Source organism: Leptosomus discolor, chromosome 1 (genome assembly GCF_034619465.1).
Source record: "Leptosomus discolor isolate bLepDis1 chromosome 1, bLepDis1.hap2, whole genome shotgun sequence".
Lineage (NCBI taxonomy): Eukaryota > Metazoa > Chordata > Aves > Leptosomiformes > Leptosomidae > Leptosomus > Leptosomus discolor.
Window position 1 is genome coordinate 24003721 of NC_141391.1, and position 16221 is coordinate 24019941.

General features: G+C 41.1%; 1 protein-coding gene across 1 annotated transcript in view; it reads right to left on the reverse strand.

The window, feature by feature from the left end:
• Positions 1-15139, reverse strand: part of KATNAL1 (katanin catalytic subunit A1 like 1) — a 29877-nt gene extending 14738 nt beyond the window's left edge. The window contains exons 1-3 of the mRNA XM_086481854.1: positions 14978-15139; positions 6272-6432; positions 4169-4337 (exon numbers count right to left, since the gene is read on the reverse strand). Of these exons, the coding sequence (XP_086337980.1) occupies positions 4169-4337; positions 6272-6432; positions 14978-15139 (492 nt within the window). The remainder of the gene's footprint in view (positions 1-4168; positions 4338-6271; positions 6433-14977) is intronic.
• Between the last annotated feature and the right edge of the window lie 1082 nt (positions 15140-16221).

Sequence of the window (16221 nt, forward strand, 5' to 3'; positions counted from 1 at the left end):
ACTGGTCTAGGTATCTCTTCTCTCTGCTGGTAACACCTCAGTAAAATGGGCCTAGATTTAATCTACATTAATTTCCACAACTATATCATACTGCTGCCTTACACTCAACCTCAAACAGTTTGATCACGTAGGATAACCCTGGTGGCTGCAATGGCCAGAACTGGATCCTGAAGATATCTTGCTTTCCTGCAGACTCTTCCCACTACACCCAAACATTGAGCCAGATGCACTCGCCGTCCCTTCCTGCCAAAGCCAAAGATGGCTCCTGGCTATGCCTCACTCCGGCAGGCAGCCTTTCCCATCACCACCAGGAAAAGGTGACGTGCCAAATGAAGCCCAGCCCGATCCGATTTCTGCTGATATGTCAGAGTCTTTCTTCTCCTCTGCTGCTGAGCTCCCAGCTTCTAGCAGAAATTCTTCTCTCCATGTACACAGCCTGTTGCTCTGCACCACTGAACATTATCCCGTTTCCATGACTCCAGCACAGAGTCATCCAATTCCTCCTGTACAACAGCCTCATCCTCCTCTTTTGGTGATGGTGTTTTCCAACTTGGTGTCATCAGCAAATTTAATTAGCGCATGCCTCTTTTTTTTGTGCCAAGGTCATTAACTTCAATATAAAACAAGAGTCAGTCTCTAGTCTTGAGGAAATCCATAACTATACCAGTGATCGATACTTCTTCTTTCAGTACCACTTCTTAACACTCTCCTTGCTGCCTAATTCTTCCCCACCTTACAATTCTTCTACACCATACACTCATTAGATTGACCAATTGCTTCCCATGTGGTATCCAGGTAGATTAGTTTATTTCTCTCTTTAGAGTTCTAGTTAATGTCTTAAAGTGCTGGCAGAGGCAACACCTCTGCTTAAGAAATCGTATTTCACTTTATTCCACTTTCTAGTTAGTCTCAAGGCTTCACTTTTTGTCCATTCTAAATTTATTGTAAAACTTTGCACTGTTTAGGTAAAATTAACAACTTCAGTTGCCCAGATCGCTTTTCCTTTCCCCTTCTAAATACAGGCACGTCAACACAACTCACCATTCACATGAGACAATAGCAGACCCAGTAAGTTTTACTAGAAATCTCTGCTCCCAACCCTGCAATTTCACCTACAGGTTCTTTCAGCGTTCTCGGATGGAGATCACGCAGCCTTCCACTCCCAATGCATGGAGGTCTATGCCTCCACCTAAATATGACCACCTCATTTTAATATTTTCACATTTTAATATTCACTTCACTGAAATGGCAGCACAGCCCTTGGCTATTTCATATCCTTTGCAATATCTACTGTCCTCGTCCACTGGCAATCTAAAATAATCTAAAGAGTACTCCTAAAAGAGTGTTCTAGTGCTTAGATATGGTATTATGCAATTTCTAAAAGCCATACAGGTAGCATTTATGCCGCCTCTTTAAGCTGAACTACTGAAGTGAAAACCCTTGGCAATGATCCAGCAGAAGGTACCTTGAGAACAAGTCTAATAATATCCAGTGGAACTAAGAAGGAAGAGGCACTTGAAAGCAGTATTTCAGAAAAAGTAACACGGAAATATAAGGGTTCAGTGGATAAACACCATCCAGTGGGTTGCAGTTCAAAATTATTTTATGTAGCACTACATAAGGTCATTTTACAGGCATAGTCAGTCAAAACTTCTTATCCCAAGATGGTTAACAGTCAGAATGAAAAGATTAGATGGTCTGGGGAGGAGAAATGGTGAAAGAAGGCATCACGTATACAGTGAGATGAAACATTTCTAAAACATACATACTATAGCTATATTTATCTGGAAAAATATCACAAATAAATATGCATATTGCACTGTGATATTATAGCCAGGACAGTGTACAACCTCCTACACTGCAACAAACATCTTAGGAAATGGATATGGCATCCAAGTTCATGACATGTTCTAAGCAGTCCTAGCCAGCCACCCAAACCCAAGAACTACAGACACGAAACATTTATTATGAAAAAAGAAATACCTGGTTACCTAGTTTGAAGCTTCAGTTTTGCCCTATTATTTCTAACTGAACATGAAGAGTTTCTGAACCTCTTTGATTCAACATACTAGGCTATAGAGGTCGGCTCCTTGTAGTTTTAGTTCGGAAACTGAAGAACATAAACACTTGCAAACTAAGAAAGGATAAAACTGCAAAGGAAGTTAAACCTATTTTTATGCCTGTGTGTAAAATACAGAAAGTTGCATTAACTTCTCTCACTTCCCACACCTGTCTACTTCCTCTTTATTCAAAATTTTCTTCAAAACAAAGTCATGGATCCCATACCAAAATCATCATACAAAACGTGAGAATTTGTAACCTGGTGTGATTTTTGCACAAATACCCCAGACAAAGAAAGTAAAATAACCACCAAGTAACCAGACAAAGGTGAAAACAAGAGCACATGTGTTCGTATTTTTTGAAGAGCAGACATATTTTCCTTCTGCCACCTAGTGACCAATTTATTCGGGTAAGAGTCGTGTTTAAAATGTACTGTATTAAATGGAACACCTTCATGACTCTTCCTCCATCTGACAGCAGTAGTGTTGCTAATCGCATTATTCCCAGAGACAAGTATTGTACAAGTCATGCTGTTGTGGGCTCCTTATAGTAAAGCCTTATAATGCTCATCACCGGAAAGCTTCGAGAGCAGAGTTCACTCTCATTAGAGCTCAGACTTTGAAGCCTGCCTTACACAGGCGTAGCTGGTGAACCTGTCACACACCACGACTTCAGTTCCCCGTATAGCTGGCAGAACTGTAAATAATTTCACTTCATAAGCTTTTTATAGCTTGCAGGACGCACAGTTGTTATTTTAAATCTTGATGATCTAGGGTAGAGAGATATCTGAAATGATTAAACTTGATCTGTGCAGTCGTTTTCAACGGCACTGCTGAAAATGTGTCTGGCCCTACCTCCTGATGGTAATAAGGGCTGGGATTACTTTTCCTGTGTATCAGAAAAGCAATTCATGATGGAAAAAGCATATATTTGAGTTCTTTCTGCACTGAGAAGAAGCAACCTGTGATAGAAAGGCCACGAAGGGACTAACTGAACTCATTTGGAAGAAAACTGGCCTCAAGGTTTTCTTATCCATCTATCAAAGTCTGTGCAATACTGTGTGCCCCCATAGGAAAGGGCTTCTCATAGCTCTGTCAGGAAGTAAAGCTGCTTCAGTACATTCTCAACTTCTATCATTTATACCACAGATTCCTTGGGTTCCTGGCACTGACTCCACAGTTAAATGTAAAAATGCAAGTGCCTCAGAAACAGCAATTTGGACATATTTTTCTCAGCCTCAAAACAGTCCAGCCTTTGACATCACTACTTGATAGTGAATTACCGTTTCTCCTTTTCTTTCACTTCAATGCTGCTTCTTTTTCATGGAAGGAATTCTTTCTTCAGAGGAAAGAATCTCCAACTTAATCAATTTGTTTTATTTTTAAAACAAAGCCTTTCCAAGAATCATCTTCCTAAACACTATAATAAAGACAAAACCCTTTTCATAAACCAAAGAAAATGAAAGTCGCTAAGAGTTTGCTTTTATTACGTCTCCCTCACATCACTTTCAAATATATAACTTCAAATAATTTGGCACAGATTTACCTAGCAACAATGCATTTCCAGAACTGTCCTGGACTTCTAGGCACACCCAAATTTTACTATGGTATGGCAGAGGCAATGGTACTGTGGAACTCCATTCATAATGCTTAAAGTCTAGAGAAAGGCACCGGTCTCACTCTCGCACTTTTTACATGGAAATCTTTACAAAAGACCTGAACTGGATTCCTTTTTTTTTTTAAAAAAAAAAAAAGGTGGAGGAGAAGGGACTTTACGCCTGATTGACACCAACAGACTAGTCAAACCCATGGTCTGAGATGATGAGAAACCCCCAGCAACAGGCCACCATGCTTCCTCCCTATCAAAAAATCTTCTAAAATCAGGACAGAGCAAACATGACAGAACTTTCCTTAATTTGGTGTCATTATTACTAAATATCCCCATGATACATGCTCTATTCATGAGGCAAAAGGAAAGTACCAAGTTTTCTTGCACAGGATTATTGTGGCTTTTATTATTATCTGTATTAAAAAATTAAGAATGCTTCCCTTCACCACCTGCTGCAGTATCGTAACTCCTCCCCACCAGGTTCTTTCCCACTTCTTACCTTGTCATCTCTTCCTCGAGCTCTAGATTCCCTTTCGCGGCTGCCTGCAGACTTCTCGCCCTTGGATACCGCATGTGCTCTGCCCGCAGGCCCACGGGGCTGCAGTCCTGGTGATTCTTTCCTCAGAGGTTTTACTTCTCGGTTGGGACGTTTTATCTGAGGTGGAGCCCTAACAATAAGTAACCACAACAAAAACATGCTAAAAACAGCAAAAAAAAGAGCAGCATTAAGAAGGAAGGATTCTAATATTGCCTTAGTGCATTATCACTAAAGCTGACAAGCCCCTGAGCCTTATCTCCCTATACCTGCAAATCCAGCAACATATTTCTGGTTCTTTCTGACACCCAAAGTAAGAAAAAGTACAGAAGGAAAAAAAACTTTCAACAGTGGGAAAAAAAATTAACAATACTATTAGATCAGTACTCCTAAACAATCTTACGACAAAACAACATGCATATAACAAAAGAGGAAACAATTTAGTAAAAGTCTTCAAATTGTAGTTTCCTCTGACTCCAAACCAGTAGATTGTATTAGGCTACATTCATAGCCACAAGTAAAAAAAAAAAAAAAAAAAAAAAAAGCTGCCTAATAGCTTTGACAGGCCCCAAAACAAAGGAGGGAGAATTTTAAAACAATCCTCCCACCTCTGACTTCATTCCCCTGTGTGAAAATGTCAAAACGTAACAATTGCCTAGAAAGCAAAAGTAAACAGAGCCAAACTGCAATCACCTATACTTGTGTGCATCACCCACAATGTCAAAGAGAACTCAGCAGTGGCAAGAGGAGAAAGAATTCGGTTTTAAGATGAGGTGTCACAGTCATTTTACTCTAGGGAGTGGACTTGAAATATAGAACTAAAATAAATGGCCAAGAATGCCACCCACCTTTAACTAGTGCCCCCTATTAAATCTTCTACTGATTCTTGTTCTGAGTTACTCAAAATCTGCTAACTCGTAAAACACCTTCCTGGAACGCAGCTTAAAAAGATTACATACTTAAATGCACTGCTGGATACAACTGCTACATTTTGCTTTGTATCTATTTTCATCAAAGTGATCAGCCCAGAAGAGTGGCTAATTTTCCTTAGTTATTTGCACAAGATTTAAATTTCAGCTTAAAAAAGCAGATGAACTATTGCGCCTTTACCTCCAAGAAAGATACAAGAATAAATACATCTTGCGCTTCATGTAACATTACCACAAAAATTCTGATAATAATTTCTACCACTCACAAAAGTAATCAGCATTAATATTATTTTACACTTACATTCTTAGGGGGTTTTGAAAAATGAAGATATATTGGTTTGATAATCACAAAGCACATAAATTTACAAATAAACTTGGCAATTCTTTCTGTTAATGAAGATCTCTTGTTTTACTTAGTTCCTTTGCTTATGTGAGTACGCATATGTTAAAATTCTTTGCTATTATAATGTTAGAAAAATGTTGGCATGATAAATGTTATTGTTGGTCTTAAACTGGATTTGTTGTTCCCAACAACCTGTATCAAGCTATGTTAGGGTGAAAATAGGGATTTCAGAAAATGCTCAAGCATATATTTTGAGAAAACGGTCGGCTGACTGAAGTTACCTTAAAGGCGGTTACAGAACAGAAACACAGTGTCTAACGGAACATGTTTAGCAATAAAACTAACCAATGGATTAAACACAGGTCATATTATCTGTAGCTAGGGAGTGATTTCTAACCGCTATGTCCTTCAAGATCCTTCAGTTCCAGCTGCTTGCCAACTCCTCAGCCATCAATGAATTCAACTGCTTAAATGAACCGAAATGGAAAAGTTTTGTCCCTGCACATGAGAAAGGCAACTGTCACCAAAAGCCCACTTACCTCTCCCGCAGACTCTAGTTCCAGGCACTTAGCTAGTCACTCCTAGCAGAATAAAGGAGTGACTTTCTTTAGAACCTCAGCTACAAATCTGACTGCAGTTTAATTACTTTTATTCCCAGTGAATTATATTTATTCATTACAAATGACTACAGGGTAAATGAAATGTGATTTTCACATTACAAATGCATTCAAAAAAGAACATAAAATTATGGCAACCCAGCTTTATTCCACCCAGTCTGCTTGAGCCTCTCATTACCTGTGTTCAGCTGGAACAGGAGGGGGCCAAACAGGGGGATCTCTAAAAGGCTCATCTTGACAGGATACAGGGATATCTGCAGGTCTGTCTGTTTTAAAACTCTCTAAAGTGTTGACAATGCTCTTAACTTGTTCGTATTCTTCAACTAATTCTTGTCGGACCTTGAGAAAGACATACATTATTTTAAAATTGTTACAATTCAAACTTCCATTTTTTTTAAACCATAGAAAGTACCTCAAAACATACGCTGCCCTCACAAGCAGGGACTCCCAAGCCTTTCCATTCACAAACCCTAGACCTATCAGGCTGACAATAGATCTTTAACAACAGCATAAACAATTGAATCTCTGTTGAGTTCATCTTCCTGCCTCTCAATGTCATGACCAGACATGATTGCTAATGCAGGGACCACTCTTCCGTAACATGCGCTGATGCTTAAATTTATGCATGCCCATTTATGCACACATACACTTTTATACTAGTAAGGGTGCTGCTGGCAGACCTTTAACCTATTTGCTACTATTCTGGCATAAAAGAACTTCTCTAATTACAGTCTCCAAGGTCCTAGTTATAAAACTGGCTAAATTATTGAAATATAGTATCACAAAACTAACTTTGCGGGGGGCACAACATCATCATACAGTCAAAGCACAAGCCAATTCTTTGGTGGATTGCAAAGATTAGAACAGAAAATGGGAACTTTAACATCCCATAGCATAAGTTCAAATGATAAGTAAAGTACGTAAAATGAAAATGAAAGAAAATTACGTCTCAGAAAGAAATCAGGTTGCAGAATTATGCAGCTGAATTTTATACATGAAGTGTCTATTGCCACTAGCCAGGGAATTAGAACTACTGCAATAATGTCAAGATTATTTACTCAATATTTGTTCATTTCAATCTTCTTCCATGAAGCCTAGGAAAAATAAAATCTGTGTAGAAATTTGCTAAGTTTTACGTGATAGGGCTTGTCACAAGCTGAAGTTTTGTATGCTAAGGTCACCAGTTCTTAGCCCACACCAGCAGTGAAAAACTGCATTGTACATTCTTGCTCAGAAGCATAAACTTTCAGTGCATCAGTTTAAGATGTGCTAGGATTCACCTGAGTGCACTTGTACCGCAATCTTAGTGTCTTCCACCTATCACTCAATGATGCTTTTCATCCTGTGGGATCAGCCTCCGTGCTTACTTTGGTTTTTAGCTGCTCAAGGGTCATGACACCCAGATGTCACCTCTTCACTGAAGTGTTGGTGCACAGCTAAAACTAATTCATGCATTGCTGTGCATGCCTGGAAATCGGTATTGGCGCTCTGCAGCGAAGATTACTCCAGGCCACTGTGAATCTTGCCTGTTAAGGGCTCGCAGCTGGAGCTACAGAGGCATCCTGAACCTCTCCATCCACTGGAAAGGCACATAGGCTCCAAAACCTCTTGTGAAGAAAGACTACGGTGAGGATATTTGCAGGCTGCCACCAGGCACACTACTGAGGGAGGCTATAACTAGCATATACTGCAAGGCTGAATCAAAAGCCAGGATCTGAAGTCAGCTTACAAGAAAGCCAAGGAAAGACACTAGGCACCCAGCTGTGCTCATGTCACGTGTCCACACGAAAAAGAGCTTGGAAAAATATTGCCTGGAAATGCTGCAACCAGGCTTCACTTTGTGGCAAACAGAGGAAGGCAACTGAGGACAATATCAACAGATGTCAGTGATGTTGCCTGAAATCCAGACTCTCTTTGCTGTGCACATCCTGAGCAGATTCTGGGTAATCAAGAAGATCAGGAGAATAGAAGTCAGCACATCCAGCCTGTCTGCTGAGGTTATAAATATAGCAACAGCAGATCACGGAACTACTACTAAACAGCATCACATCTTATGATTGTTCTTCCTAATTGCTTACTGGTGAAAAGATGTGGCCACTAGCCCAAGATCTTCCCATCTCCGTGTGTGCTTCGAAAGGAACCACAATGGGTACGTGCAGGGTGCACCTGCTGTCTCGTCAGCACACGTTCAGAAGCACACCTCTCCCAGCCTGATTTTCACCTGCTTATCCCATTTCTCTCCCACTCCCATTTCCCCTCTCACAGCAGTGTCCTTCCTCACCCATGCTGCTCTACATGTCCAAAACAGCAGAAGTAGCCCCCTACTTTTGGTGGGGCACCTTCAAGACAGAAAGCGCTATCTGACATAACTATTTGCTGAGTACGGTGTATAAAGAACTGAATGATTAAATGGTCATCACTTGGTAATAAACATACATCACCTCCTAAAATACTACCAGGTACATCCCACAGCAATGTATTGCTCTGCTCGGTAATACTTTCCAGGAATTTTCCCACCACAAGGACAAAATAGGAGATTTCAGCAGCAGAGAGAAATTCTTCTCTGGTTTAAACCTTAAACCTTGTTTAAGAAGAATAATATATATGACTGTTGTCAGCAAGATACCAGCAAGGACTGAGGCAAATTCACAAGGCCCTGCACAGTTCTTGCAACACTGCATTTTTACTTCACCAGGAGTTCTAAGCACATCTGTACAAAAGGAGCCTTAGGTATGCGAAGAACTTGATCACCTCACAGGGCAAAGCAGCCTTCTTGCTCGTTCCAGATGGGGTAGCTGTATCTTTCCAAAGACACAGGACATCCAGCTCAGGCAGGATTGCTCTGGTAAAGACAGTCAATGCTTGACGTGGTCCCCCCTGCCCTGCTTTTCTCTCTTTGCTTTCTCCTCACACAATCAGCAGACACATCCCCCAGTGCAAGGACTTCCATTTGAGTTACAAAAGGGATTGATTACTAACTTGGTTCCTTCAAACTGTCTAACATGCATCCCTCCTGTCCAAAACCAAATCCAGCTAAACAGCTGCTGTGAGGGGCAAAAGGATGATACAGCATATATCCTCCACGGCACTGCTCCACGAGAGACAGCCCCTTCCTACTCCAGTGCTCCAGGAATACAGGCAGGATTCCTCCTATCAGCCTTCCAACACATACGGAAAAGTTGGTGGAAAACAACTTGCTAGCACTGTGGGCTGGCGTGCTGTCATTCAGTTCTCTGGGCCAACAAGGATTGAGAATACTTGAAAATTGAGAGAAAGTGAGCCTTTGATGCCTTGGAAGCTGAAAACAGACTAACAACTGCTGGCCATCTCTCATCCAGACCTGAGCAGACCAAGCTCTGAAATACACACCCTTACCACTTAGTCAGTACCTGGCAAACCAACCAACAAAAATCCATCAGTGTACTATAACAACAGGACCACAAAGGAAAATGAGCTGCTAAATTCCTAGAGGCCTTAAAGAACCCAAGCCAGATGAAACAGGTGCAGAAAGAGTTTCTTGCAGCTGAGAAACAAATAATCCAGACATGAGCCAAGAAGGGCTGTGCTGTAGTTACAGAGATGACTGAGCAGCGTCTTTGAGTGATCAGTGCTACTCTGAAGCAACCTCAGACGACTGCAAACAGGAAAATAACTGGTCTGGACTCACCCAGTCTCACTGCCCTTCAGACCCTTCCCTCAGGTGCCAGAGCCCTCAGGGGGCTCCAGCTCAGGTTGTAGAGACTCTGATGAAAGCTTTTGGGTCATTCATGTTTAAGCAGTTTCAGGAGACAGCATGGGCCAAGTTAGCAGCTCACCACTGCCAGATAGGAAGATCTCAGTTCTTACTTTTCATCCCCAACCACACTCTGCTGCTGCTCTTCCAGATTCAATTCTGGCTTTTCAATACAGTAACCCAGCTTGGTAAAATGGCAGAAAATTAGCCTAGGAGGGGAAAAAGGAAATAAAGGACACTTTTGTTGGGTTAGCAAGCTGCACTAACTTGCTACCCTGTGATCAGGTGAATGCCAGGACAAAGAATGGCAGGGTGCAGAAGAGAGAAGCTGGTCCAGCTGGAGGCAGAACTAGGTGGGGAAGAGCCTGGCATTTCTGTGTACAGCAGGACATTAACTGGGTTCAGTCACCATGTGAAACTATTTGCTCCCCAGAGCCACGCTGGTGGCCCCACAGCTTTGTTTTGACATTCCAGCCCTAAGGATTTACAATAACCAAGCAGAAAATACATCCTAACATATGGGTATAAAACAGAGTGGCCAAGAGCTGAGTTCATTCTTTCTTAGTGGTACTTCCAAAAACCTTTCCAGGGACTTCCTCTGTATTTCACAATCTGGCAACTGTTGTACCTTTGGCATCACCAGCATTTATTTGCTATGCTAGAGCTTGTTCTTCTACAAAACTTCCCATAGCAGTAAGCATGGGTATTTGTACCTTGGTAAATACAAATGATGCATGGGTTTGAGGTTTTTTTAACTATATCATCCTAGAACAAAATCAATCAAGTTTCTATAAAAGTATTTTCCAAACCTGAAATTACTGCCTGCAATTAGTGTTAGTTATTCAACAAGCTCAATTTTTAAAAAGTGAAAATAATAATTCCCTAAACCATACACAAAACGGATGCCCTGTAACCCACTCTGATCCCATGGAGTCAAAGTATAGCTCCTGTAAGCACGGTTCTTCATGAGTTACCTGTAGAATATTCCTTAATTACTCATGAAGTAACCTATGAAGTGTTAATAAAACAGGCATGAAGCAAAAACAACAAAAAACACAGATTGACTGAAATGTGTTTAATTTTTTTTTTTTAAAAAAAAAAAAAAGTAAAAATCATCCTTTATTCTTTAAGCAAGAATACAGTGCACCTAATCACCTGCTCCAGTGACCACGGTTAGTAAGGGTGCCTTGCAGGCTGCTCCAAGCGCTCTGAGAATTGTTGAACTCCTGCCTCAGCTCTGGCTGAGACTCCTGTGCTTTCAGATATTGTGCAACACAGAGCACACGGTTATAACATGCAGCAGGTTTTGCTCGACAGCCGCTGGCCTTGTTGTAAGCCAGTGCTATCTCCTGGGGGCACGCTCTGCTGTCATCCTGCAGCTGCTGAACTGTCACTGAAGCAACTCTTTCCTGCAAGCCAGCTGTCTAGTAAAAAGACTGCAACAGCCAAGAAACTCTCTCAGAATAAACAGGGGGAATGTCAACACAAGAAAAGTTCACAGTAGCGGTCATGAGAGTAAACCTACCTTTATTGTTGTTAAGTAGAAAAAGAGATGAGTTGCTTCTGATTTTGAATCTTTCCAGTCCCAGCCTGAATTTACATGGATGAATATGCCTACATGTCGGTCAAACCTCAAAGCACAACAAAGTAGTAACTTTTTCTTTTTCAAATGATCTCGGAGGCCTAGGAGTGAGGATAAGAATAGAGCTACACTCAGCCACCCAAGAGCAAGCTGGGAAGTCTCTGGATGCAAAACAAGTAAGGGTCTCAAGAGCAGGTCATCCTTGATAGCCCCAAGCCAAGCTAGCTACCAGATGACCAATGACAATTAATTTGTGCTTTGGTGGACCCTCCAGGATGCATCTCTTGGTCTTTTGAAGTTCTGCAGGTTGCGCCAGACCAGTAACACAATCCCTCTCCCCAAGTCAGCGCTCATTTTGAAGCCCCAGAAGCAGCATTGCATCAAGTGGAACTGAGCCAGTCAGTAGAGCAGATGATAGACGTTCACATTCCTCCTCCTTCTATCAGCATGAAGCACAAGAACCCTTGAAATCAGGGTGGCCAGTTGCAAAGCTGAAGCTGCCTGACTGTGCAACATGAAATACAAGCCACCAAATACTTGCACAGAATATCATTCTACCAACTGTAGAAATTTGAAAACAACTAAGCAAAAAGAGGCAGATCAAAAGTGTTTGGGAAAAACCCCATGTAGTACACACGGCAACAAAACTGACCCACCTAGCATAAGGTACCTATTCAGGATGGAGCACCCACTGTAGAGAGGTGACCAGATAGGGAGAACTGGTTCATGTAACAGGTATGAGTTGGTCAGCTCCAGAGCCACAGCTGTAACTATTCTTTGAGAAGTTACTCATATGAACATTCCCGTTTTATGAGGGAACGTGTGCACAAACTCCTGAAACTGAGTTCACTGCCTCAGAAGCACAGGTAGGATAAACACCCCGTTTGTGCACACAAACATACAGATAGGCAGGGCATGCTTCACATTGCCAGATCCCCTCAGCATCAGTCTCCCAGGAATTCTTCAGGAGGTTCAAGACTGTGAATGTGCACGCCGACAGTGCATCTCAGAGAACCGGTTTAAGTAACAATCTCCTTCAAGCACGTATCTACATGGACATTCACACTGTGGACCGCTTCCAACAGTAAAAGCTCTATTGGTTCAGTGTCTGCTAGAGATTGCTAAACTCCACCTCCAAAAGGTACCAGTGGTATTATCCTCCTCAGATTCCTCAGAGGATGGAGAAACTGAAGAACATGAAGAACAGGCTAGTTCCATACACCAGAGGAGACTGAATTTCAGATAAAAATCAATTGCATTCATCCCCTTAACCATCACCTAAGGGTTGCTTTGCTTCTTGTGCCACTTGCAAGCAGCATACAGGTATGGGAAGATTTTGCTTCTGCACATTACTGGTACCTGAGTTTTGCTCAACTTATGTAATGTGTATGGCATAACTCTTTCATGACAATGATCTAAAAAGAATATCTAAATATCATTTTAATATTGTGAATGAGTGTTTCTTGTGATCCAACTTTTGGTTTGATTTTTTTTCAGAACAAGCTATCTGTCAGACAGCTACTGAATGTGACTGACAGTTTGGATGTAGCTGCTGTTGGAGTTGGAAAGCATGCTAACACCCAGATCATCTGACTCCATCTTACTCTGTCGCACACAGTGAGAAAGCACAACAATTATTTCTCAGGAGTGAGTAAGAAAGCAGGTCTACTTCTATAGGTCTCACCAAGCCATTCAGGTGCAGGTATGGAAAAGCTAGTGGTTCCAGGGCTGTGTTGTTTGCTCTCAGGGCTACATCATTTTGTTCTCAGTGCCATAGGTAGTCCCATAAATGAATGAGAAGACAAACAGCCTGGGGATGAAGCACTTTTTTTTAAAAATCACACTTCTTACTTTTTGGTGTTTGTCCCTGAGACGAGACTGGCACCACTAATGGCAAAGCGATTTTCTGACAAAGCTCATCTGCCACCGCTGTGTTGGGAAGTTTCAGAATTAACATGAGCACACAGCGTGACAGACGCTACCCCACCTGCTGCTGATCTTTCTGGGGACAGTTCTCTAAAGCATTTATGGGACACTGTCAGGGGCCATTCTGTTTTTACCTAAAAGGGATAATTTTTGAGAAGGTGCCAACTTCAGATCCTCTGCTAAGGAGCCACCTGCCTTCCCCAGGGAATAATCCTGGAAACTATTAATGGCCCTTTTTCACTTGAGGCTTGTCTCCAAAACACAGGCTTCTCTGAAGCAGTTCAAACAACACATGACATCACAAGACTTCAAGCAACCTTCACAAGAGCTGTTAAAAGTTTAATGGAAGAATCAATGTAATTGGAGGAAACACTAAATACTAGAAGTGAAGGCAGTACGGTGATGCAGCTGCAGAACAAGGCAAGCCTCATGCTCTACCTTGACATCAGCTAGAAGTTTGGCACAAAACAAGGACACGCATGGGGCGTTAACACTTTGTATCAGCATGCCCTGGGGTGGGGAAGAGCTTGAATACAAATACTTGAATGTGAGTGTCTCCTGTACAACACTGAGCTTGCTACATCACCAGGAAAGCTAGGCACTACTGCTGCTGCTTGTACACGCTCATGCTTTGCAGGCAAACTCTTAATAAGAAGACAGACTTCCGCAGTTCTATGACAAACACCTATGAATAGCACTGTCATTACAAAATGATTGCTAACAGTCTTGTAGCTGTCAGCACACAAAATACTCTATGTTAGCGTCAGATGTTTCAAGCATGAAACCATAACCAAAACAGCTGCTGCAATAAAAAGGAAAAATTTGCTTCTGTTTTTAAGTGACATCATTTAAACATACAATACTTAGAAAAACTCTTCTTGAAGTCATCTCTTCAGGTACTTACTGCAAAATTTTATCTTTTATAGGAGCTATGTTCTTCTTTCAAAACATAATATTTATGCAACATGAATTCTTTACTCTGGAATACACTGTTATATGTTTATCCTCTGATTTTATTTTTTTTTTTAATGGAACACATTTTGTACAATGAAAAATGGGACCACAAAATGTAAGGAAGACTTCAATACTGAATGTGCTAAATGGGGGTTCTTACAATTCCACCTGCGGATTACTTAGTTGGCTTCAACAGTACTCTGCTTAGCAGGGAGATGCACGTGTGCAAGACTCAGGCTAAGAGTATTACTTGGGAGTTTTAGAAACCTGATCCAAATTTGCGAACAGTAGCATTATAGTTAACTGCTAATCAGACAACCATTCTAGTGATGCTAACCCATTCACTCACATCTCAGTTTACTGGACATTAGATGGTCTAAACATAGAACAGCAAAAGGAATTCCTCAGCAAAACAGTTTTTCCAAAGTACACAATCACACACAAACAGACCAGTGATTAGCCAGACACACGAAGTGAAAACAACAAAAAATGGATTCAATTAGAACAAAAGAATCCCTTTTGAACATGCCACAAAAATTATTTTCCCATAAATATCAACAAAATACTGTAAAATAATTGTTGTAAACTTAATGGAAACACACGTCTTCTACATCTTAAAAGGTTTGTGAAGCATAGCGTGTTTTTCAAACATCAAGTAATATAATAAAGGCAACCTTATTTCACCCTACCTGTTGCCATTTGCCCTTAATTGCTGGATCTCTGATCGACTGGCAATGCCTCTGGATTTGCTGGATGACACCCTGGTAATATACCATAGACGAGTCATAATTCCCAAGGAGTGCATATTCTCTCCCTTTTTTGGCATTATCACAAATCTCTGCTAAATTCATCTTCACTCAGAAATCTAAAAGAGAATATAATCACCAGAAAAATGAATTTTACATGCTGTAGAATAATTCAGACTATGAGACTTGTTTCTTCTGTGTCTTTCAGCCCCCCGTTCCCATCCAGTCCCCCTCTTTTTCAACCATCTAGCTCTGAAGTATCTCTTTACTAGGCTAAGGTTTGAGATCACAAATCATAATGCTTTTACAGCGATAAAAAACACAACTTCTTTGCTGCCTTTGGCCCAAATCCTGTTAAATTAATGCAAGAAAATTAAATGCCCTGCCCACACTGAACCTAACAAGCCAAACTTTTAATCTGTAGATCACCACAATATATTAGCAGCCACCAACCCATGAATCACAAATCACATGAGGCATTAAATTGCTTTTTATACTGTTGTATTACATACGTGCCTAAATGTGCCAACCAGCATCAGGGAAGTCTGCACTTAGCACTTTCAAGAGCCCTCACCCTAATGAGATTACGATGCGGTTGAATTGACAGCTCTACTATAGACAAAGTTGAGAGCCTCATTCTCTTTCAATATTCTTTCAACGTACTCCAACATCCACATGCTGACTTGGATTTTTTCATTAAACCCAACATGTCACTTTGGGATTCACGGCAGAGTTAGCAATCCAAATTTCTTAAAACAGTGATTCCCAAAGTACAATCTTCCCCCAGTCCCCCAAACAATTTAAGATGTACAGACTTTACTAACTTTTTTATACAAGTAGTAAGTCGCAGCACGACTTTAAGGCAAACCCATTATCCAGCTTGTCCCAGGAACCATTCAAGAAAGCAATATTAAACTGCACATTCAAAAGTGAGCTATGTTGTACAGCTAGGTTTGTATTTAAGGCTCAAGGTCAAAGCGGTGCCTGCCCCTTTATCTAAATCCCACATGACCCAAAGTCTAGGTCCTTACCACACAAAAAGAGCATCAGTTCCTTTCCCTTGTTCTCTGACTCAGGACAGGTGGGGTCCCTGACATTCACCCAGATAGAAACCTCTGGAAATAAAAAATTTTTAAATTATGATTCATAGCTATGCAATGCAGAGGGTTGCATTAACCAAGGGGGAC